At 49.0% G+C, this 23045-nt stretch overlaps 8 protein-coding genes across 8 annotated transcripts; 4 read left to right on the top strand and 4 right to left on the bottom strand.

The window, feature by feature from the left end:
* Window positions 1–113: 113 nt before the first annotated feature.
* Window positions 114–572, top strand: AO090003000757 (uncharacterized protein; the record flags this gene model as incomplete). Its single annotated transcript, XM_023235019.1, has 1 exon — window positions 114–572. One exon carries the CDS (start codon window positions 114–116, stop codon window positions 570–572), a length of 459 nt encoding a protein of 152 aa, XP_023090080.1.
* Window positions 573–1758: 1186 nt separating this feature from the next.
* On the bottom strand, window positions 1759–3940 carry pacC (putative C2H2 transcription factor PacC; the record flags this gene model as incomplete). The annotated part of the gene is made up of 3 exons (XM_001819849.3): window positions 1759–3197; window positions 3254–3545; window positions 3683–3940. 3 exons carry the CDS (start codon window positions 3938–3940, stop codon window positions 1759–1761), a joined length of 1989 nt encoding a protein of 662 aa, XP_001819901.1.
* Window positions 3941–7079: 3139 nt separating this feature from the next.
* On the bottom strand, window positions 7080–7792 carry AO090003000759 (Ras family protein; the record flags this gene model as incomplete). The annotated part of the gene is made up of 2 exons (XM_001819850.1): window positions 7080–7670; window positions 7724–7792. The coding sequence occupies 2 exons, from the start codon at window positions 7790–7792 to the stop codon at window positions 7080–7082; spliced, it is 660 nt and encodes a 219-aa protein (XP_001819902.1).
* A 3416-nt stretch (window positions 7793–11208) lies between these two features.
* Window positions 11209–11904, top strand: AO090003000760 (uncharacterized protein; the record flags this gene model as incomplete). The annotated part of the gene is given in 3 exon segments (XM_023235020.1): window positions 11209–11259; window positions 11275–11685; window positions 11752–11904. The coding sequence occupies 3 exon segments, from the start codon at window positions 11209–11211 to the stop codon at window positions 11902–11904; spliced, it is 615 nt and encodes a 204-aa protein (XP_023090081.1).
* Window positions 11905–12157: 253 nt separating this feature from the next.
* On the top strand, window positions 12158–13262 carry AO090003000761 (oxidoreductase, 2OG-Fe(II) oxygenase family; the record flags this gene model as incomplete). The annotated part of the gene is made up of 3 exons (XM_023235021.1): window positions 12158–12465; window positions 12589–13129; window positions 13251–13262. 3 exons carry the CDS (start codon window positions 12158–12160, stop codon window positions 13260–13262), a joined length of 861 nt encoding a protein of 286 aa, XP_023090082.1.
* A 177-nt stretch (window positions 13263–13439) lies between these two features.
* On the bottom strand, window positions 13440–16788 carry AO090003000762 (putative C6 transcription factor (Mut3); the record flags this gene model as incomplete). The annotated part of the gene is made up of 4 exons (XM_023235022.1): window positions 13440–14910; window positions 14963–15574; window positions 15624–16407; window positions 16515–16788. The coding sequence occupies 4 exons, from the start codon at window positions 16786–16788 to the stop codon at window positions 13440–13442; spliced, it is 3141 nt and encodes a 1046-aa protein (XP_023090083.1).
* Window positions 16789–17033: 245 nt separating this feature from the next.
* AO090003000763 (sugar porter family MFS transporter) lies at window positions 17034–20110 on the top strand (the record flags this gene model as incomplete). Its single annotated transcript, XM_023235023.1, has 5 exons — window positions 17034–17042; window positions 18402–18564; window positions 18644–18846; window positions 18905–18985; window positions 19049–20110. 5 exons carry the CDS (start codon window positions 17034–17036, stop codon window positions 20108–20110), a joined length of 1518 nt encoding a protein of 505 aa, XP_023090084.1.
* Window positions 20111–20686: 576 nt separating this feature from the next.
* Window positions 20687–22325, bottom strand: AO090003000764 (sigma-70 region 2 family protein; the record flags this gene model as incomplete). Its single annotated transcript, XM_023235024.1, has 2 exons — window positions 20687–20758; window positions 20895–22325. The coding sequence occupies 2 exons, from the start codon at window positions 22323–22325 to the stop codon at window positions 20687–20689; spliced, it is 1503 nt and encodes a 500-aa protein (XP_023090085.1).
* Between the last annotated feature and the right edge of the window lie 720 nt (window positions 22326–23045).

The following is a 23045-nucleotide window of genomic DNA, read 5'->3' on the forward strand; positions in this document are numbered from 1 at the left end:
CCAGGGAGTCGCACGGGGGAGGAAGCGGGGTGGAGCGACAAAGGGCTTGTTGTTGGGAGCGACGAAGATACGACGTCTTGAAAGAAAGTGGGAAAAGAGAGAAAAGAGAAGCGATGACGATAACGCGCGCCGGTGTTTGGGGCGTGACCGCTTCCGTGTGGGGAAGTCAAAAGTCGGTTGCTGACGGATCGTCTAGTCTGCTTTTTATTATCAGTAGACAGTCGAGTCAAGTAGACACTGGAACTGTCAGTAGTAGTTCCAGACCCAAACACTCCCTCTCTCTCTCTTTGTCTCGCAACAATGATGAATGGAGAAAAGAGGTCAACAATCTTCCCCAGTCAATTTCTCGGCTCACCCAACCTTTTAATATTGAATATTTATTAAAAGAAATTGAGATTCCCCAATACTACCTCCGTGGACCTCAAATGGATGAGATCCCCGCTGCCGTAAACAGACAGTGGAGACCGACCCAGACTGAAGGAAAAGAAGACAACCAGGCCCTGAAAATAGAGCTATTATGGGGAATAAAAGCGAGACAAAGACCCGGCAAATTCCCTGAAATCCCAGGATGAATCAAATGAACCCCCGGTTGCAGGAATTGCAGAGATCCTGTGCATGTTTCTCCCCCTTGAGCAGCATACTCCCTTGTCTACTACGTACGAGTAAATTAATACTTCCTCCCTTACTAAATCACCCGAGCAGCTCTAAGATTTCACTACTCATGCAGCCATCCCTACGACAACCCCCAACTATTCGTTCTATTACTGGTTTACTCAACTGTAGGGGTGAGTTTACCAACCGAGTATGCAATACGGAGCCCTCGGAAGTGCTGATCAATGGGTCAACACAAGCAAATCGAACGCTGCTTAATTCTTCCTCCACTCTCCTCGTGTGATGCATCCAACCGAACCAGGGAAAACACCGGATCGGGCAATCAGAACTTAGCATTCTCGAATTCCACTTTAACGGTACTCGTGATAGTTAACCGCTAATCCTGGACTGTTGAATCCATGCCTCTGTTTGCGTCATTCTCCCCGTCTTCAGTTTAGCGCCTGCCCATTGGAATGTCTTTGATCGGTTTTGACCTCTTAGAAAAGAAAAAAAAAAAAAAAAAAAAAAAACTTTAGTTCCATTTTTCCCCTATTGAATTTTTCTAGAAAGGGCACGGTAACATTATGGACTTCCTCTAAATATTTATTACCTTCCACTCCCTATACATTCTATCTTAAAACCAAGGGCAATATACCAGCAGTAGTCTGTAATCAAATAAACATGGTTTGGTTGCAAACGGTTGGATTTACTTTTCCCAGTTATTTCATGCATCTGGATTGCACCCGACCAAAGGCTTTCTGTGCAGCCTGACCAATCATAGTCTAAGTCACCCTCATTCTTCATCTCTTAGCAGGTCTACCAAACTTAGATTAATGCCCGAGTCTGGGAAGGAAAATAATAATTAAAAAGAGGGGGGAAAATAATAAGATAAATTGTACCCAAATCCCTATCCTTTACATTCAGAACTCCCCACTATACAAGAACAGAAATGTTCGAACCAAACGTTCTTACAAAAACAAATACACGACCGGCGGTTACAAAAATAGTAGGTATTCGGTAGTCAAGATCCACAATTCAGTGCAAAGAAACAAAGCGAGATAAGACAAACTCCCACAACGGTTTCGTAACGAGCCGTAAATAAAAGGATGCACAAGAGTAGAGTAACAGATCATGGAAACGCAAACAGACCAGTCTGAAGAATATCGCTTAATTAGGCATCTTAGAATCACCATCCTCATCCACTCCCCGTAGTGTTGGGTACATCACCGTATCACCTCCCGCCTCAGGTTTCACCGGGGACTCACACTTGGCAGGATGAGAAACGGGCTCGGTCTCCACACCTTCCATGTGGCCATCGGGTCCAGCCTCTGGGGTGCGCGACTCACGAGTCATGCCTGAATCGCCGTCATATTCACCCCGTTCGAGACGAGACGCGATGTAATTGCGCAGGTACTCGATAAGGCGAACCTTTTCAACCCACTGCACGTCTGATCGCTCAGCGACCTCAGTCGCGGCTTGGGCCGTCCGCATCGTCTCTGCTTCGTTTGCCGAGCCCGAAAGAGCAGGGTCAATCAAGCTAGCGGAGATGCGACCGGGTGACGAGGGTGCTTGACGCGGCTTGGCAGGTGGTGTCCGCTCTCCGTCATCCTTATTATCATGAGACAGATCCATTGGCTCAGGTAGATGACGCTCCTCTGGCCTTGCGCGTTGTAAGGTGCCACCGGTATACCGGCGACGATCATCATGGTCAAAGATACCACCAAGAGTGGACGGAGGAGCTGCGCTTGATGTGGTCGGGTAGCCAGCGGCCATGCTGTCAGACATAGTAGCCGATGGAAGGCGGGGGTACATGCTTGAGCCACCTTCGTGATGAGGAGGAGATACCCGGCTTGTTGACGGCAGGGAGATGGGCGACCGACCAGAGGTATACGATTGCGCGCTCGAGGGTGGTGTGAGTGCGGGTGTCCCAGTCGGCGAATGGGTCGCAGGATTAGCCATAATGGGGCCTGCGGAAGTGGTGGCCGTAGCATGGCTTGGAGGCAGCTGACTGGGTGGCGAGTGGGTGGTGCGATAGCTCATGCCGCCATGAACGTAATGGGCACCCGGCTGAGCAACACCAGCAGCTGCCACGTTGTCGTCATTTTCATAGATGGTATCCTGCATCTGCTGCAAGAACTGATCGATGTTGATCAGGTCGTTCTTGGTACGGACGTTACTCATGGGAGGGAGATGATACGCGGGAGCGGGAGGATGTCCACCAGGGCTATAGCCTCCGCCACCTACTGCCACAGGCGCAGGCATGGGTTGATATTCAGGGAGTGGGCCACCGCTGAGAATGGGAAGAGACAGGCTTTGTAAACCAAGTAGGCGTTGCCCAACTGCGGCGTACGAGTTTGGATCGAACTGGCGACGCTTGAGGTCACCGAAAAACTCGTTTAGGGCATCATATCCACGCTTTTTCGACTCGTATGATGCGTGGCCGGCCTCATGTCCGTGATTAAGCGCATAGTAAACGTTACCGTAAGACGGGTTCGCTGGTTGAGGTGGATGATGAGATTGATAGTACTGAGGAGCTCCGTGAGCATAACCCTGGCTGGGGACGGGGTTTAAGGCGGGTTCGAAGTAATGCGTAGCGGTAGCATAGCCTAGAGCTCCATAGGGTCAGTTACGCAGCGAATGCAGCTAGAGACACAGGACACACCTTTTGCTGGGTTACCTCCAAACATTATATCTGGATTCCGGGAACCCGGTTCAGGTGACCGAACCAGAACCGAATCATCTGCATGTGTCTTGACATGTTTCTTCAAGTCCTGAGGGCGCTTGAAGGCCTTTCCACAGAAGTCACACTTGTGAGGTTTTAAAGGCACATGTACTCGGATATGAGAGGTGATATGGTCGCGCTTAACAGTAGTAGTTCGGCAACTGCCCCATTGGCAAGTCAAGTTGAGATTATTTGTGCTCTTGCGACCTACGTGACGTTCGCAGACGTGCTCCTATAACATGATCAGCTACGTTCAAAAGTAAGCGATTGAGGTGCTCCCATGTGATATGTCGAAAGGACAAGTGGCAACAATGCCTGCTGTGTGGGGTGACGATGATCGCAGGAGTATGGGATCACGGGTGAGCTTACATAGAGGGATTCTGGGGTGGGACACTTCTCAGAACATCCTTGCCAAAGACAAGACAACTCTTCGGTCGGGCGCGCAGCACCATTAACAGGGGGAGATGCCACAGCTGCGGTCGCTGCGGCTGCGGTTGCCGTCACCGAGGATGTCGTGGTAGCAGAGACTTGAGGCGGCGACTGGGTTTGGGGTTGCTCATGCGAAGTCGACGCGGCAATAGGAGCAGCCGCAGTCGAAGGGGAAGTGGTGTCTTGGGGTTCCGACATTGCCAAGAAAATTTCTTGTCCCTTTTCTTGGGAGCGGAAGTCGTCGTGAAAGGACTCAATACAAGTCAAACCAAGTGGGATGTTCCTCAATAGACAACCAAAGATGTCCAAGCCAAGGGACTTCTGGCTAATAAGGAAGATCAGGGATGGGGAGAGAAGGTAAGACGCGATGAGTTGGCAATGACAACAACTACCAATGCAACACGCGTATGTTACCGAATATAGAACTGTTGTGAAAAACACAAGATGATATAAATGAAAGGGGGGAGTGAAGGGAAGACTGGGAAAAAGACAGACAGGACAATTCAGGGGGAAATATGGGGAGAGATAAGAAGAGAGGAAGTCTTGGAAGCAAGAGGGGGAGGCTTGGGTTCTTGTCCTGTGCGGACATCCGGAGCCGAGCCTTGCCCAGAAAAGACCGCTTGCACAGCCCGGCGGAGGACAGGGACAAGACGACAAGACCGGGCCAAGAATGATGCGGGGCTGTGGCGCTCCTTACTTCCCGTATTGGTCTGGTACGATACCGCACGTGCAGGAAAATTAGGCCACCACTTTTTTCCTTGTTCTACTCCGTAATATTTCACAGGAAGAGTGGACACATCTTACTAGCAAAGCAAGGAGAAAGAAAAAAACAAAATGGGAAAAAGGAGAAAGGCAACCTGGCATAATCAATCCCCTGGAAACGGATTCGTTTCTCAGAATGATACCTCCAATGCACCGTCAGAATGACACTACTTAACTCAATATTATTCCCCAATATAGTGTCCACATGTCACGATCGGCAGCCGACCTGAAACGTACCATACAACAGCATTACCGGAGACCTGCGACCCTCGGGCCCCGCTTACAAAAGTGATGGGTTAGCGCCAATCAGACCCTGGAAAGACGGGGGTATCACTAACCTGATTGGGCCAGTTCTCGGGGAAATTTAAACGAGATCACGAGCGGTTACCTGAAAATCAAACCACGATTGGGCCTTATCAAAGGAACCAACGATAGCCTGGAGCCGATTCTAAATTACCTCATATTCGACCACAACCGGGGCCAAGAGTGCTTTTTCAGAAGTCCTGGTCTTCAGTGGGAAGTAACCACGGGTACTCTCTTGGCACCTCCCTGTCTTGGTCTTCCGCTCCGTGAAAGCCTTGGGAGTGGCCAAGATGATCAATCGAGACTGCCATACTTGGCGCTAGACTTAATAATCTTGCTGCCTTGGCTTTGTGGCATTTTGAGGTTATTGAACGGCTGCTAAACTTTATCCCAGGTCCAACTTTATAGAAAGAGGACTGAACGCGACCTTTTACGAGCCGTGGAAATGGGGAAAGGAAATAAAAAAAAGAACAGGGCTAGCCAATAGTTCAACATCTGCCAACAACCTCTTTGACAGAACAGTCCAATTACCTTACATAAGTACATCATTAACTTTTATCAGATGGTGTCCATTGAAAGAGTGTTTGCCAAGAGATTCCAAGTGTGAGGTTAAGATATGGAATTCAATTAGCTGGGTACAACCCACGTGCTTCTGGAAGGGGAACGGCTATCAATCCAGATGGCGACTTTAGGAGGTTTCACTTTCCCACACAGGTGCATCCTCCGAATGTCCCCTTCCTTATCTCAAGCTTGTGCCCACTTTTCTTTTTCGGACTATCTCCCGGAAAGGATATGGCAATCACCTCGTTCACCGAGATACAGACTGAGTTGAACCCTCTCATAAGCTTTGGTTGTCTATCCAAACTCACCTTGGAATGCCTCGCTGTGTCCATTCCATTTCTAGTATGGTACAGGGTACAGGGGTACATCGTTACCAATGTCTGTATAAAATCCACGTATCGGCTTCTTGTACGGAGTACAGTGTAGTACATACTGTACATATAGTAATGGTTTCCTGCAACACCGAGTGATTATTGCAGATACTCAGGTGTGACCTCTTACTGACTAAGGCTCTGGTAGAAATGCCGTCAATTGCAGCCCGTATACGATCCCTAGGATTCGGTCAAAGCATCCCGACACAATCCGATTCTACTAGTCTTGGTATTCCACAAATACCTTAGTGGCCGAAATCCTTGCTAGGTAACGATCCTCGACGGCCAAACGGAATGGAAGAACAATCTTCACCACAGCAAAACACACAGGGCTGTTCTTAAGGGATTTCCTTGCATCAAATGACCATGTTACTCGACCAGGAAACCTCCTATCCCGAATTCGTCACCCACCTCCGTTACTAATAAAGTTGCCACGGCTCGTATGGCAAGCTGCGCTACAAAATGGCTTCTCTTACTTAGAAAGGATACATCGTCTTAAGCTTAATCTGCCTACTGGTGTGAACATTACGACGATATGCTACCACCTACTTCGTGTCTGCCAGGGTCGTTCCACTCGCCCCAAGTTTCCGTATGGTGTAAAAAAAAAAATAAAAAAATAAAACAGTAATTAAATGTTTGGATACAAGGATATATACATTCCAATTGTAAACAAACATTACACTGGTGACTAGTACCCCGGCTGGCAGCGCCATTTTAGTTTCAAATCCAGCGGATTATATATGTAGTGGCTCACGGCCAGTTGTTGTTAGCCTCAACGTTGTAATATTTTAGTACGTGCATTAGTCCTCAGTATATGATGCACCATCCGTGGATATGGCATATGCTCCGCAGGTACTACTTCGTATACGAGAAATTGCGGGCCTTTCCCCGCACTTTTTCTCCATACACAATGTATTAGTACACTTTTCTGATAAAGATCTAACACTCAATTTGAGCGCGTGTTGTGCTATTTTGGGGGTGTCAATTGCTGGTCGGTGTTGAGTTGGTTTGACGGGAGACAAGACCATAGACCGCTTGGGTTATGTTTTCCAAAACATGAATCATTGTACACGAGTCAAACATCACCCCTCCCCCCTTGGCATTCGTTCTTCTAAACTATCTTGATCATAATATCTTCCAAATACGTAAGGGAAAGGTGGACTTAGCACGTGATATTCCATATCCCGGGGATATGGCCAGCACATATATCTGATGCCGGGGAACTTCCATCTATAACTCTGTCCCAGCAGATGTGCTGCTCAGTCTCCCAAAGGTTTAGAGAACACCCACTTCGGACATATTATTTTTAATGATCTCTAAGAATGACATCCACCCCATCATTAAAGCACAACACATCTACAGCTACCAGGATGAAACGGCCTATACCGTTTTGGCGTCGTCGCAACCCCATCAGCCTGCGGAAACAGCGAATGTTCAGCTTCATATCGGCGCTCTCGAATATTTCGAACCGCTTTATTGAACGCCGCCTCAACATTAACATTATCCCTAGCTGAAGCCTCAACATACTCGCCGCACAACTCTTTACCGAGCTCCATGCCCTCCGTTTCCGACACGGCCCGCTTATGTTGCAGGTCACTCTTGTTCCCGACCAAGATCAAAGGCGCAAAAAACGGCGCGCCCGGATGTGTAGCAGGTGGGTTTATCGAGTGGTCATCTACAACCTGCTTGATCTTTCGGACCTGATCGTAGTATTTCCGAACATGGGTGAATGATTCCCGGGATGCGACGTCGAAAACCAAAACGAAGACTTCACCCTGTCGAATCCATTCTTCGATCAGCGTCGCATATTGCTCTCGGCCGGCTGTATCTATGATATCGAGGATGCATTCTTGACCGTCGACTACGGTGGACTTGCGGATACTGTCGTCCGCTGTGGCTTCATGTGTGCCGGAGAAGTGATCGAGGCAGAGCTGAACTTATCGGTTACTGTTAAGTTGACTCGATGGAGTGGTACTTTACTTACCCGTAGGATGAGTGCTGATTTGCCCACGCCTTCGTCACCGACTATTACTACTTTTACCTTGTCTGGCATGTCTGGCTAGCATAGGTGTGTGTGTGTGCTGATCGAGGGTTATAGTGAGTATCAGGAACAGTCGAATGGCTACAAGTAGAACTTGAGGGATATTTGTGTATCGAACTATTTCGCTGTCGGCAATCTTCAGATTGTCTCGAATTCTAGACTCAACGTCATCAATATCGAAGTTCGAGACAGTCCGAGAATCAGCCGATCGGTAAGTCGGCAGAGATGCATTGTTTAACCAATTCTAGTGTACAAGTAACAGTGAACTGAATGGCATGGTCTGGTCCCGTATGGACATACGGCCATATTACCGCCTTAGGCATACGAGAGGCGAACCCATTACATCATAGCACTAATTAGGGCATTGAAACTAAGCCTGTGGAAACAAAACCCGAGATATCGGGGGATGCTTTGAAGAAGCTAAACCTCAGTGTCAGCTGCTATTCCACGTGATGTTAATTCCTCTGGTTGATGAATTTCCAGAAGAACGCTTGTGGCGTGCGGAAGGCGCGTTTATATCATCGGTACGCAAACCTGACATGGTCGATCCACTCAACCCCAAAGTCGTGTTAGGGTTTTCGGAACTATTGTATTGACCAGTGAAACTAGAGAATGAGGGGTTTCTCCACTGGAATTTGCTATAATTTCCTGATGTCACATCTGTGACGATCGAGCTGTGGAGTGGTCTCGCGTTTATGTGCTACGGTCCCAAGGACAATGCCTTGACCCTGAAGGCCCCTCGCTTTTGCACCCCTGGCCTGCCTATTCCGGTGACCTCTGTAGAGTTTTCTTTGTAAGGCGAAGAGAATGTAAAGGCTTTATTTATAGCCAGGGCACCCTTAGCTACACTATTTCATCTAACGTGCCCTAGTCTTTACTGATAATAGATCACCAGACACGAGACGAGAGCCAAGTAATTAACATCGAAACTTATCAGTCTAATGAGCGTAACGAATCAAACCATAAACATACAATGATTGAATGCTTCCTCATGATACGCTCCCAAACCATCACAGCAACACATTCCAAAATTTCACCTTAATCAAAATCATCAAGCCAAGTGGCAGCGACTACATCCGCCTCATCCAAGTCTCGACTGCCTTGCTGCATCTTGGCACCATCCGTGAACGCAACTGGGTCTGACACGGGTTTTCCAGTTTTATCCATTCCAGTTTGAAGGAACTCCTGCAGCGTCATTCGCGAAGTCAGGTCTTCTTCCCGAGATTCACCGGCCGAGCGAGAGGTGTCCTGCAATCTCGAGGCTGCAGCCTGATTCTGCGTCGTATTCTGCAGCCGCCGCTGTTGAACTGTAGGGTCGGGGAGGAGAAATTCTGGATCGGCTGTTGGGGTCGGCATTGTGATTTGAGATGTGGTTTAGGCTCTGTGGTAGTTAGTGTTCAGTTCTTTGGTCGGTGGTGATCTGCCGTGGATGGGGAGGCGCTGTTTCGAGATGAAAGGAACAGAAACAAACCCAGGAGGAGATGAATGCGTCTACTTAGGTATGAAAGAAATACACCTAGGAAACCCTCACTTTAATACCCCAGATACTGAGTGGGGAGATAGCAATAGAGTTGTTACTCGTGGACAATAGGGTTTAGTGGCGCCTGTTTTGATACTGCTATGACGCTCACAATGTAAACGAAGTCCCAATCATATCCAGAATGTGACAGGATATAGTTCGATGGTGATATCAGGAGACCAGTTTACTTTTGCTTTTACGTGATCTTGTGAAGATCTTGCTCTGACTGATTGAGTACATCCTGTCCCAGTTGATGCCTGAGATTGAGTATGGGATGTCTGTCCTTGCTGGAGTGCATCTAAGGCGCCGAAGATGGAAGGAGAGCTCTATGTGGAGATGAGTGTGCCAGGTACCCCGCTCTTCTATGAATTAGTGTATAGAATTGTATTGACAATACTCGCAGTGGACAGGTCTATCGGCAGGGTTGGTAGAGATCTGGCAGGTTCTCAAGTCAATGATTATATAGAAAACGATGGAATAATGATAATGACCACATAAATCCTGTAGCTATTCTTTGGTCGTGAGGGAAAGTGATATGAAATACATTTCTAGATATAACATATACTTAGCTGCACCGGTCGCTTACAGTTCCCTCTAGTATGCTCAGTCAATGATCCAAGAGTACTTCTAGCTTACTCTATTTTGCTTCTTTTATGGTCTCTACTATATTAGGTCCTTGAAGTGGATGTAGATTTGAATTCTCTTAAAGTTTTATAATATAACTTCACCACAGTGAAGGCATTCACAAGAAAAGGCCTAATTACCTAATTTATCAATACAGTTCTACTTGAACCATCTTGATTCTTCTCTTTTGATGACAAATATGTACATAGGGTACTTGGGTTAAGTCTTTTTACTCGGGTAATTTTACTTTATATATATAATATTCTGAGACTCCTAACGCAGGATCACCTAACCACTGTACTTGAAAACAGTCAATTTGGTAGGTGATACATATAAAAACTAGTTAGAGCATCAGCTGGATAATTTGAATAAATCTGTGGATGAATTTATACAATTTAGTCAGGTTCTACTAGGGTCAAGATCTCCGTACATGACCTTCTGGTTTTGTCTTAGCCCTAGTCGGCTGCCCTAGGGATATTGACCTGATCAGGATAGTGTTCATCTCAAGGCTAAAGTACAACTATTGAGCTGGAATACGCCCTACGTTCAACCGATTTGGAAAATGCACTGGAGAGTGCGTTGGGGTCCGGGTCCACCTTGTAGTGATTTAAATACCGACGGAGCGAATCAGAGGAAGGAAAAACAAGAATGATTAAAGATTAGCATATAAAAATTAGGAAGAGGTTGAGTCTGAGGTCCCTCTCCCGAATTGCCCCTCCAGATAGTAGGTGGAGTTTCCGCTGCTCCCTTTTTGGGACAATGCTCGATTTTCTATGCATCATGAAACTGAACTACCCTTCGGCTACTGCGGGTTGCAGCGATCGTCGATTTGCCCGGACGAGGATTGAAATGATGTCTATTTCCAACATACAGGACCGGTCAAGAGTGCCCAATGGGACTAGCTACACTGCGTGAATCGCTCTTTCGCGTGCAGAAAGGTTACAAAAAAAACAGACCTGGAGAAAATCGGTGCTATTATGGGGCCAAAACCAGATAGCAATATGAGCACCCTTTCTGTCAACACCATGTGGATCCCCGAGTTGCTGGATATGGTAGATGTCTCACTTATGGCCCCCAGTCTAGCAATGTACTAGTTCTTTCGGTTTGACAGAAATTTCTCCGTGAGACGTTTCAGTGGAGAGAATATCAAAGATGGAGGATATAGTCTTGCGGCCTATGACCGTCGCCGCCAACATATAAAGACCGGAATGAGAGACTCACGAATTTATCGCATTCTCTCCAATATACTTTGTTCAGTACCAGAATCCAGGTTATAATTGTTATCATGAAAGTCACCTATTTTGCCTCTATCCTCACGGCTGGACTTGCGTCCGTGGTACGACGATGTTAGAACCACCTCCATTGTTCGATGACAACTAACCTCTTTCAGGCCTACGCCGTCGAAGCTCCTATCCCTGGATATGGCGTCGAGGACCTCTCCTGGGAAGTCCAGACCACCCCTGGCGGCCCCAAAGTCAATCTCAATGGAACAGTGCAGGAGGTCCACGAACAATTGTTGGCAATTAACCCCAACTACGAGCAAGAATTCGCTGCCCTGAACGCCGACAAGAAACGGGAGCTTACTTTCGAGAAGCGGGATACGGTAACATGCTATCAGTATCCTCAGGCCAACCACAAGTATGTCGAGAGTGGTATCAAGTATTTGCGTTCGGTCCCCGGCCAGCCCACAAACGGACCGGGACCTAACAACTGCGGACGGGTCAGCTGTAGTTACAATGCTGCTATCTGGTGGTGCAATGATGTGAGTAGATAATTTACTGGGCGTGCGAGTCCGGAAGTCAAGGAACTGTATTGACGTCTCTTCTAGAACACTTTCAGCAAGACCCTTCCCAGCTTCAACAACATTGCCGATGGAGCTCAGGTGGTTGAGAATCACTGCTGGAGAGGAGGCAACTTTTTCTCCGGAAAGTGCGATCACGCCGATCACTGGAGTGTGATTGTTAAGGGCGAGAGGTGCTAGATGGAACTAGAAAGACAATTTAAGCAGTATAGAAGTACATCATATACTTGATTAGTTGATCAGCGATAGAAGATACCTTCCTCATCTAGTCTAGTTTATCGTCCCACTTCTCCCAGCCTAAACCCAAACAAGCAATTCCGCGATCAGCCGGGCTCACATTCTGGACCCCGAGTATATCCATTAAACTCTTCCGATCTCCAAAACAACATCCTTCCCTCCCCATGTATATATATTCCTCTCTACCCAGAAAAGAATGCTAAAACTCTCCACAATCCTCGGATCCCTATTCTATCTCCTCCCAATCTATATCTTCCTCATTGCCCCCGCCCTCCGCCAATTCTTTCCCCCCGCCGAAGAAGACCTCACCTTCGACCCCGACGATGACGCCGCCGACCTCGAAGGCCCGATCCTAAACGACACAATTCTCAGTCTCGACGATGGCATTGAGCCCACCTGTGCCCCGGACAATTACCGGGTCCATCTCCTCCGTCGCGACCCATTGGTAATCTACATCGAAGATTTCCTCAGTTCCGAGGAAGCCGACCACCTCGTTGAACTCGGGTGAGTTCAATCCCACCGCGCAGCGCATTAGACATGCCTACATACATATCCACCTTCACACAAAACCAATTCCCCCACATGGCCCAAACAAGGAAAGAAATACGGCTACTAACAACCACCAAGCCAAGAAACCTACACCCCCTCCATAATCTACGACGGCACAACCGAAAAAGTAGACCCCAACACCCGACTCTCCGACCGCGCCCTCCTCCCCCGCACCAACACCGTCCGCTGCCTCGAGAACCGCGCAAAGGCCTTCCAAGGCTGGCGACCGCACCTGTACATCGAGCGCATGTGGGCCCAGCGCTACAACGCCTCCGGCCACTACCGGCACCACTATGACTGGGCGGGTTCGAGTGCGCGCGGCGGCGACCGTGCCAGTACGTTCATGGTGTATCTCGGGGACGAGTGTACGGGTGGTGGCACGAATTTTCCGCGGTTCAAGAGGCCGAGGGATGAGAAGTGGTGTCGGTTTGTGGAGTGTGAGAATGAGGCGGAGGGGGTTACGTTTCGGCCGGTGAAGGGGAATGCCATCTTTTGGGAGAATTTGAGGCCGGATGGGAGTGGGTATTTGGAGACGTGGCATGCGGCGTTTCCGGTCACGGAGGGGACGAAGGTTGGGCTGAATATTTGGAGTTGGTATCAGGCGCCCAGAAGGAGGAGGGTGTGATTCTTTTTCTTTTTCTTTTTCTTTTTATTGTATTCTATTGGGTTGTTCTGTTGGATAGAGGTGGTGAAGTTATTGTACCATACGTGTACCATACTATACAGATAAACATATATAGATCTTCTGCTAAATAGACACTTCTATACCGCGAGAACCTGATATGTACAAATCAACATGACATTCCATCTATATACGGAAAATGATACTCATTAACTACACGAAACCCACAAACGCCACATCAATATCCGTACTCCGTTGCTCGTTACATTAACTTCGTGGACTGGCAAAGGAAAGGTATCATACCAGATCAGTTTCCGACATTCATCCATTGGATCCAATCGTCGCTGGGAAGTCCATTGCCGGCCCGGCACGCATCGGTGTTCCCAAAGATATCGTCCAGCGAGATCCCTAAATCAATGCCCATCCCCATGGAGTTGTCCTCGACGCCCATGCCAAAGTTCTGCACATTCCCTGACGGCATCAGCGGCTGCGCTGACTGCTCCGTGGGGAAGTTTTGCGGCTGGAAATTGTAACCCTGCCACATGAAGTTGTTGTTCGGGAGAGATACCAGATCGGGACTGTTGACTGCCTCCCCACTCGCCGGGGTGGATGCGTGTGAAACAGGCGATTGTAACCGCGACTGACTCACAGAAGGGGGGTTTGCTAGGCGCATGGGAAGAGCAGCATTCATGAGTGTTGGTGTATTGTTGTTGGAAAATAAGGGGAAATTGCCCAGGCCATCCAGGGCCGGTGTTGATACCCCGATGGTGTTTGTGGGATCGGTAGAAGGTGGCGCCGACCGCTGCGTCGTGAGATCCCGCCCGAATTGCATGGCCCCGCTGTCCTGACGGAAATGGTCATTCTCCAAGGTGGACATCGGCTGGGTAGGGTAGGCAAAAGGATCGTCAGAGGGAAACATGATGGGCATAAGATCGGGAAGGTTGGTTGGATTTGAGAACTGCTGAGCAACAAATGGACTCGTGGGCATATCTTGCGTGGACATGGACATCGGCAGGGGGGATGTGTTGGATGAGGCAGCAATGGACTCTGTCGCCTGTGTCTCTGACGGGGTCGATATGGTTTCTGTGGGTGGTTCGGGTGTCGATGAAAACCAGGGGGAAGGTGTGTTCGCTGGACGAGAATTTGATCGACTATGGCGGGGATGGTTGTCGTCTAAGCTCTTGGGTAGATTACTGGCCTCCTTGGTCGACCTGTTCAATAGTTGAATAGGGAATGTGCTCGCTCTCTGCGGAGGAGGCATCGCGGGTGGGGCCGTAGGGCTTTTAGCATTACCCAGTTTGTTGCTACTGGACGGGGCAGGGCGCTTTAGATTCACCGGGTTGACTTTGCTCTGGCGGTTCTTTAATAAGTCGGGAAGATTCTTGAAAAGGCAGATGAGGCTTTGGGAGCACCGATCCGCAGCCAAACTCTTCTTTGCCAGTCCTGTCAAAGTGTTCTTGCCTTCCATGGCATCCTTCAACACGCCATCTTTAGCTGTGGGAGAGTCGGGATTCTCGAGCACGAAGAACAACAAAGATAGGATAGCAAAGTAGGTGGTATACATGGTAAACCAGTAGGACCCGTTAAGCAGACCTCTCTTATGCATACCAGTGGTTATATGGACGATGTTCCGGGAAACGCTAACGCATGCAGCAGCACAGGCGTAGGATCGCCGATCGACGCCACGGGCCTGAGAGCCGCTCGAGACATAGTGCAAGAAAGGGCGGTACATGACCACTTGCACATGGGCATAGCTAATGCGCAGCAACTGTCGTACCCTACAGAAAGTTAGTCTTAGTCGCACAAGGGAGTAGAGATGATTAAGTATACCTCTCAAGTTGAGGGGACACTTCGGTCCCAGGTCGCAAAGCGGCCGGTAGTTCCTCCATCCAAGCCTGAAGATCCCGCTCAATCTCCCGGATCTTGGAATGACTTACAACATAGCGTTGATCTGATTTGGATCGGTGCTGAGCGTTCTTAACCGGATATATATATATTACCACTTTCAGCATAATGCTTGAAAGTCGCGTGTGTGCATTAGCACCTGCCATGAGAGGCGTATAATCCGGTGGTGTGGGTAAGATGCCATCTGAAGTGATGAACTCGCCGTCAATCGACATTGGGTATTCCTGGTCGATGTCATCGTCACTCAGCATCTGGGGTAGTCCCAGTAGGGTGCTGACATAGACGTCCATCTTCCGAATAACCCAAAAGATACGTTTCCGCAGCTCTTGTTCCAGGGGGTTGAAGTTGGCTGATACCGAGCGGTGCAGGCCCAGGCGTAGGGCAGAGCGAAGGGCAATGCCGACAAATGAATAACAGGTACTCAGTTTGGCAGATGATTGCAGGAACAATACCATGAAGCAAATTGCCTGGAGAGAGGTCAAGTCGCGGCAGTCAGTGATCTCCAAGAGCTGTCGCCCGGCTTTGAAGTATTGAAACCTGGTTGGAGTTAGCGAATGTATGACTTTACCACCAAGCACAGACATACCCTTGGCCGATGGCACTTTCATAACCGGAGAGATCCAGGGTACCAGTCCCGTCATCTGAGAACAAACAACCGACAGCCATCACAATGTAGAGGAGTGGCAGAAAAGCATGCTCCTCATTGGTATACTGCTCAGGCGGGGTATCGTAGATCCGATCTAACATGGCGTAAAACGAAGGTTCGTGGACAAATCGCATGAGAGAACAGCCATCTTCCAAGGCATTGTGACACAGGCGTCGTGCCACCTCGCGCGATGGCAGGTCATGAGTGGGGGGCAACAATGCATCCTGCGGGGACTCCGATGCCGACTTTGGACTGTCCAACATCTGTGAGAAGGGCCGCGATCGCAGCGCCGGCGCTGAGATGTCCACGGCCCCCAATTGCTTTCGAAGTCGTCGAAGGAATGTGATGCCTGAGGTGTGCCCATGATAATCCCAGTGACCTTGATCGTCCAAGTCCAGATAGCCTGAATTATCCACCATTGATTCAAGTAAAGATTCTTCACCACAACAGTTATCTGATGGAGCCTCCGCTGGCCCGGTAGCAACAGTCGAGGAATTCGAGCCGTTGGTGGTCACGGGCGGTTGCTGTGGCTGCTGTTTCTCGCGTTTGACGACGGCTAGCATTTGTTCGGTAGCATGCTCATCGAACCGGGGATCGTCCAGATTGATGTCGGGAAGAACGACTCGAAGGAGAGCCTCGGCCTTGTGTAGACGTGCTTCAAGGGCTTCCACATATTGAGGGGCCGGATTACGGCGGCGATTCGACGGCTGGTCATAGGTGCATTCTACCGACGGGGAGTGAGTGAGATGCAAACTAGACAGACGTAGTGCAAGGTAGACCATAGAAAGGACAGCAAAGACACAAGAGAGAACATGAAGGGCAGTTACTGACCATAGCTGTATACGGTACAATGAGTGCATGGCTGTTTCCCATCACATTTGATCTTTTTTCGCCGACATTCATCGCAAGCTCGTGTTACACGGCGCCTCTTCTGCATGGGGAGGGGCTCTTTGGCTGGTTTTGAGCCGTCTTGGTCGTGCGACGACTGAAGGGAAGAGGGATCTGCATCATCATGGTAAAAAACTGAATCCGAGGGGCCCGATGGATCATCGTCCGTCGCATTATCCGCCGACGCGGTATGGAAAGCGCTGGATGGAGTACCCATGGCGCGCGCGATTATTCAGTCCAGGTGTCGGGATCGATTAAGGCGGTCGGCGTAGAAGCATGCAAGGGAGCTCCGATTGAATAGCGTTTGTGGAATCAGGACAGTGTTCTGGGCGTCCCGAGAGAACGAAAGAAGCGCGAGACTAATTTGATCAGCAAGGAGCAATGCCCGCGTGGCGATCCGACCGTTATCGTCCACGAGGGTGGAATTGACGTTTCTCACAGGTTCATCGAGCAATAGGAGAAATGACGACGGTGCGATTCGTTCTTCCGACGGATTGCAGGTGGGATCCAATCACTGGGCTAGAAAACGCTTTTATGCTTCTGGTTGTGTAATTCCTTGAAAATAATTATCCGACAGCGGGTGTGCTGAAGTTATAGGAAAGATCTGTAAAATTAATAATTGCGTTTTGGATGAGTCAAACAGTGGCCGCGGAGATTCCCAAAATGATGACCATGTACGAACAGGTCAAGGGAGCGGCGGGGTTGTCGCGATCAAATTGATAATAGCTGTCGCTTTAAGTTCTGGAAGGGGGTTTTTTTTTTTTCTTTCTCTCTCTTTCTTTTTTAGAAGCCTTGCTTTTCCCAAACGGTGGTCCGTTTTTAATTGGGGACAGTCTTGGTAATTGAAAGAGGAAAAAGTTAGGCTGGAAAATGTGGAGAAAATGAGCTCAGGCAGGGCAAAGCGAATGCGACAGGAATAGTGGTAGACAAACTTTAGTGACTTGAGAAGTTCAACTTGGGAAGTTTCCAAGACCAAGAGATCCACAGCGGAAGCGACCAGAACGTGTCTAGAAAACAGAAAAGAAGAAAGAATATGCACAAGACCGCGTGAAAAAGGGAAAAAGAAAAAGCACCACTGTCAGGGAGGGATGAAATAATCACTCATTAGCGGGATTGAGGTAATTGTCGGGGTCTGAGCCGACCAACTCCATCAATTAGTGGAACAGAGGAAAAACTTGGCCTCGGCGATCTGATAGCGGCTGACGGCGATTCGATCCTTTTGGCCCCCTTTCCGGTCTAGCGCCAGAACCGGCCTTCAAAGTCTCGGAAAGCCTTTCTATACGTCAGTGCAAACTTGTTCCAATTTTTAGGTAAGGCTGAAGAAATGCTAGGGTAATGAATGCCGTGGTAGCCTCAGGCAGGTCCAGTGGCTTTCCATTTCTGTCAGGCGAGAATTACCTCAGAAAGCTAACCTTATCCTTGGTCACGGTGGATTTTAAATCCTCAAGATGTTCATTCATGTACCTACCTTGAAAAAGTCCTTACCTCCACACCCAGAATAACATCAGTCCCATTTCAATCGTCTTCTACCACCTCCTTCGTGTTCACCATTGTGAATAAGGGTTTCGTTCAGCTTTCAATCAACTTGATTGCTTCCATTTAACTCAGCAATAGCATTGACTGATGCATTGCCTTGGCATTCTTCCTCCTTTCTGACATCGCCACCGTACGGAACGTCAGGCAAAAAAGTACCTTTCCCCATTATCAAGAATCTTATCAGCCGTTAGAAATCACCTATGGAAATATACAAGAAGGCGGTGGAATACACGAATGGGGTCCTTATAGATACCACACCATTTGCAATCGAACGCTGAGCACATCACTTACCAGTCCAGCCCTTGCCCCATGGCTTACTATCTTGTCACCCTTTGCTGCGTCTTCACAACTCTGGGCTCCTTTCTCTTCGGTTATGATTCCGGCGTGATTTCGTCCACCCTTGATCAAGAAGATTTCCAGAATCGCTTTAATCACCCCTCTGATGCCGCAACGGGTGGTATAGTCGCTTCCTACAATGGTATAGGCCCAACTACAGACGACGTTCGGTCGCCAAACACATTCTAACTGGAATATAGGGGGTGCGATTCTAGGTTCCGCTCTGGTCTCATACATCTCCGATCCTTATGGACGGCGTCCTGTCATCTTCATTGGAGGCCTTCTCGGAAGCTTGGGTGCAGCGTTGCAAGCCGGTGCCGTAACTGTCGCCATGCTCATTGCAGGCCGATTGATTGCAGGTTTGGCTGTAGGCTTGATGTCGTCAGCAATTCCAGTTTACTGTGTACGTCTTTCCCGTTCTTGGTGTCGCATTGCTTTTGAGTCATGCTGACTGTTTTTAGAGTGAGGTATCTCCTCCCCGGATACGCGGCTTTCTGGGCTCCATGCAACAATGGATGATCGGGTTGGGGTTTGTTGTCGCTGTATGTTACATCACTATCATTCGTCTGTATAGCTTTCGAGTTCGTCTTACTAACGCCGGCCAGCAATGGACTGGATATGGTTGTTCCCTTCACACCGGCGCCATAACCTGGCGGCTCCCCTTGGCCATCCAGGCCGTTCCCGCCGTGATCCTCTGTTTTGGTGTTTGGCTCCTTCCCGAGTCTCCACGCTGGCTGATTGAGAAAGGCCGCGCTGAAGCGGGCCGAGAAATCCTGGCTCGTTTACATTCAAACCGGGACAGGTCTAATATCCACATGGTTGAAGCCGAGATCGCCCAGATCAACGACAGCATCGCCGAGGAACGACGTTCCGCCGTACACTCCTGGCGCGAACTACTAAGCAAGGCTCGCTGGCGCCATCGCCTGTTACTTGCGTGCGGCATTCAAGCGTTTACCCAATGCTCAGGTACCAACATCATCTCGAACTACAATCCAGGCCTATACAGGACGCTAGGCCTGAAGGGCACAACACCTCTCATGCTACAGGGAATATGGGGTGCACTGGCCCAGTTCTGGAATACGGTGTTCATGCTTTTCATTGACCGTGTGGGTCGTCGTAAGCTTCTCATCCCTTCCCTGCTCGGCATGGGTGCCACCATGTGCATAGAAGCGGCCTTAGCCCAGGCCAACGGCGGCTTTCGCGACCCTTCTGCCAACCCGGATGCTGTCCGTGCTGCGATCGCCATGTTCTTTGTCTTCTCAATCTTCTTTACCAGCCTTGGGCTCATCTCCTGGATCTATCCATCTGAGATCTTCCCGACAGCGATCCGCGCCCGCGGCTCATCGCTGGCAACAGCTACCAATTGGAGTTTGAACCTTGTCTTTGCGCAATGCACGCCAATAGCGAGGTCAACCATGGGCTTCAATTACTTTTATTGCTTCTTCGCTTTTAATTGGGTGGCCGCTGCCATTACTTGGGCCTTTTACCCCGAAACTGCTGGCAAGTCGCTTGAGGACGTCGAACATATCTTCTCATCCAGCTCCCGTGATGATTTTCCGCATCCTGTGCCGGACCTTAAGAACGATGTTGTTGCTGTCGCGAACCCTGCAGACAGCGACTGGTCGAGGGAGAATCTGGAGCTTAGCTGCCATGCAAAAATGTCATAGTATGTATAGAACCGAGTATGTACTATATGTAGATCAGCATATGCAAGTAATAGCCTCCTTCTTAAAAACTAACTAAAACTGCGGATATTGTAACCGCTCGCTATATAGGAGATGGGTATCAAGTAGATTCAAGACCAAGAAAACAGACATGGGTATCCAAAAACTAGATAAATATAGTTATGCGCTAAACCACAGAGGGGTAAATGGAGCGATCCGGTCACTCTGCCAGAGCAGGCATGATATAGCTCGTTAGAGGCGCACTGAGGATCTCCTGCCGCAGTTCACGCTCCCACAGACACACAGGGGTCTCAAGACGTAACGTCAAACACGAAAAAAGGAAGTCGTGAACAATCATCCAGGAGTTCAGACTAAGTCGCTTTGCAACCTTGAGCATCCGGCCAGCAAACCAAGGTCGCCCGTATTGTGTCTTAGCAGTAGGAGAATACTGCGTAAAATCGGGCATGCCTTGGGACCCCGATGACGTAGAAGACATGTCTGTTATCGTTATACCATCCCTGCATTCAAGCATGATCTGAAGTAGTGCCTCAACGGATCCACTCGTGTCAACCTCACTCGCTAGTACTGCTTGCTCCAATGTCCAGAGGAAGGTTTCGCTATGTTGCACGGAGTTTCGGTAGTCCCAAAGAGCTGCATTAAGCATGATCAGTGCAACCAGCCGCGCGACAAATTGTTTACGGTTGCCTGAAGCGGTAAAGCGTAGGCCGGGTGGTGCGGCAAGAATACTATACAGAAGTGATGTCTCCTGAAACGCACTGTAACGCACTAAAGCTGGCATGTTGGCATGTTTAGATCGATGGGATACCGAGAGCTCCTCACAACGCTTCAAAAAGTCAATGAACTCATCGCACTGATGCCTGATCTCATCCTCGGGTGACAGAAAGGACAGCGAATAACCTGGACTGATTAATCCAGAGGGTGAAAAAGCATCCCGAGGCGATAACAATGGTATTGAAGGTAAGGGAGAGGGTGTCAAATTGAATGTTTGTGTGATCGAGTCTTGCCATTGGCCTTGACTATTGAAAGATCGTTTGACTGAAGGGTTATACTCGAAGAAGAAGCTCAGCCCATTTGTTTCATATCCAGATAGAATATAATCTTGCCAGTTGATTAGCATGCCCAAACGGGTATTCTCAAAGGCCGCCGGTCCTCCTCGGGCACGTATCATTTCCCTCGCAGCCCGCATGTGAACCCAGCTAATTTCCTTATGCCCTGGGCGAGGATCAAAGTCCTCAAGGCCTGCAGCGCTGAGACATGCGATAATTGCAACATCGGAAATGTCACCTGGATGTCTTGTCATATGATCTCGGAGCATGGAGATTGCGCGGTTGCGGTGAACAAGTGTATAGTCAGTCTCCTCCTCGTTCCGTACCCAAGCCCAAGTGTTCGCAGCATGTACGAGGATAGTGTTCTGGAATGTGACGGCGCCCTTCATACCTTCTGGGACAAAGACTGCCGTATACCAGTTATGGGCTTTGGCAGAGCGGAAATGACTACCATAGGAACAGGCAGGCATCTCATTAACGTAGAAGTCGAATAGCCGTTGCCCCTCAGCATCTAGATCCATCGGTAGGGTGTTGAAAGGGTCGGTTCTTGCTGCGCTGAGTATAGTTTTTGGAGAAAGCGTGACATCAGATGGGGATGTTGGAGTGGATGACCACGGGGATAAACTGCTAGACTCTGAGCCACTACTCTGACTTCCAGATGCATATTTGTCTAGAAGATAGGGCGATATCGGATAGCCTTGAAGCTGAAAGAAGGAGTTGGCCGGTAAGGATGCATTTTCAGCACTTGTATAGCTCATGACTCCAGGGATAAAATCTCGCTCAATTTCTTCCACCACATCGTCCGTCAACTCTTGATTCGGGACAACTTGGACATCGGACTTTTCTGCTGATGCATTCTTCTGCCTCTGCCTATTGAGGTCTTCTTTCTTTCCTTTCTGTGCAGTGTCCCCTGCAGAAGCCCTAGCCTTCCTAGGGCGTCGGGTAGCCTTTCGTGGCGCATTGTGGCTTTCTACCGCCGTCTGTTCAACATCATTACTAGACTGACCCGACGCACGTTTTTGGCGCATGTATTGTTGCATCACATGGCGCTTGACCTGGGTCAAGTTGCTCCGACTGTTGTTCGAAGCGTCAATGAATTGCCATTCTGTCGCAGGCTTGGTTGAATCCGTGTTTTCAGACTCATTTGACATTGTTTGACGTTTTGTCAACCCTCCGCGTGGTCAACCCTGCGAACGATTGCGTGTGTACTTCGGTTGCAACTCGAGGGTTACAGCTGCGAATTTTTTCAATGAGACGTCATGCGCTGTTATGAGGGTTGGGCTTTGTATGATCAGTGGCAGCAACCCCAGCGCATTGTGAAACATGCAAAGCCTCGATGCTATTTTAGGTCCCGCAGAGTGCGAGTCCGAACGTGGACTAGTCGGTATTCAGAAGGCGCAGCAGCAGAAAACAAGTCAGAACAAGACGATTAATGCTAAGAATCTGATGTCGCAACAGAGTTAATCGACTTGGCGTTTCAGAAAGAAACCTGGTAGATCCTCTTCATTTATGGTTCTGTCAGTCACCTTATAAAGAGGGCCGTGTCCACGGGTGTTCACGGCGGAATGTGGAGCTACGGGCAACCGTTAGAGGGAGACGTCAGAGCCTCCAAACAGATGGGCCTTGCGGCTTAAGGTAGTTGATTAGAAATTGATCTGTGTTTGCCTCCTCAGCCCTGGAAGCGACAGTCTCACTTGCAGAGGAAAACGATGCGGCTGAGACTATACGAAGTCAAATGATGACATGAGGTGACCCTCTCTTTTCACAATCGCCTCTCGAGGAACAAGGATGTGGAGGTGGCGGGGAGGTCAGGAGAATAGGATAGAAGGGTAACAATAGTGGCAATAAGCTGAACAGCGGAATATCAGTAA

This window comes from Aspergillus oryzae, chromosome 2 (genome assembly GCF_000184455.2).
Source record: "Aspergillus oryzae RIB40 DNA, chromosome 2".
In the NCBI taxonomy this organism is placed as follows: Eukaryota; Fungi; Ascomycota; class Eurotiomycetes; order Eurotiales; family Aspergillaceae; genus Aspergillus; species Aspergillus oryzae.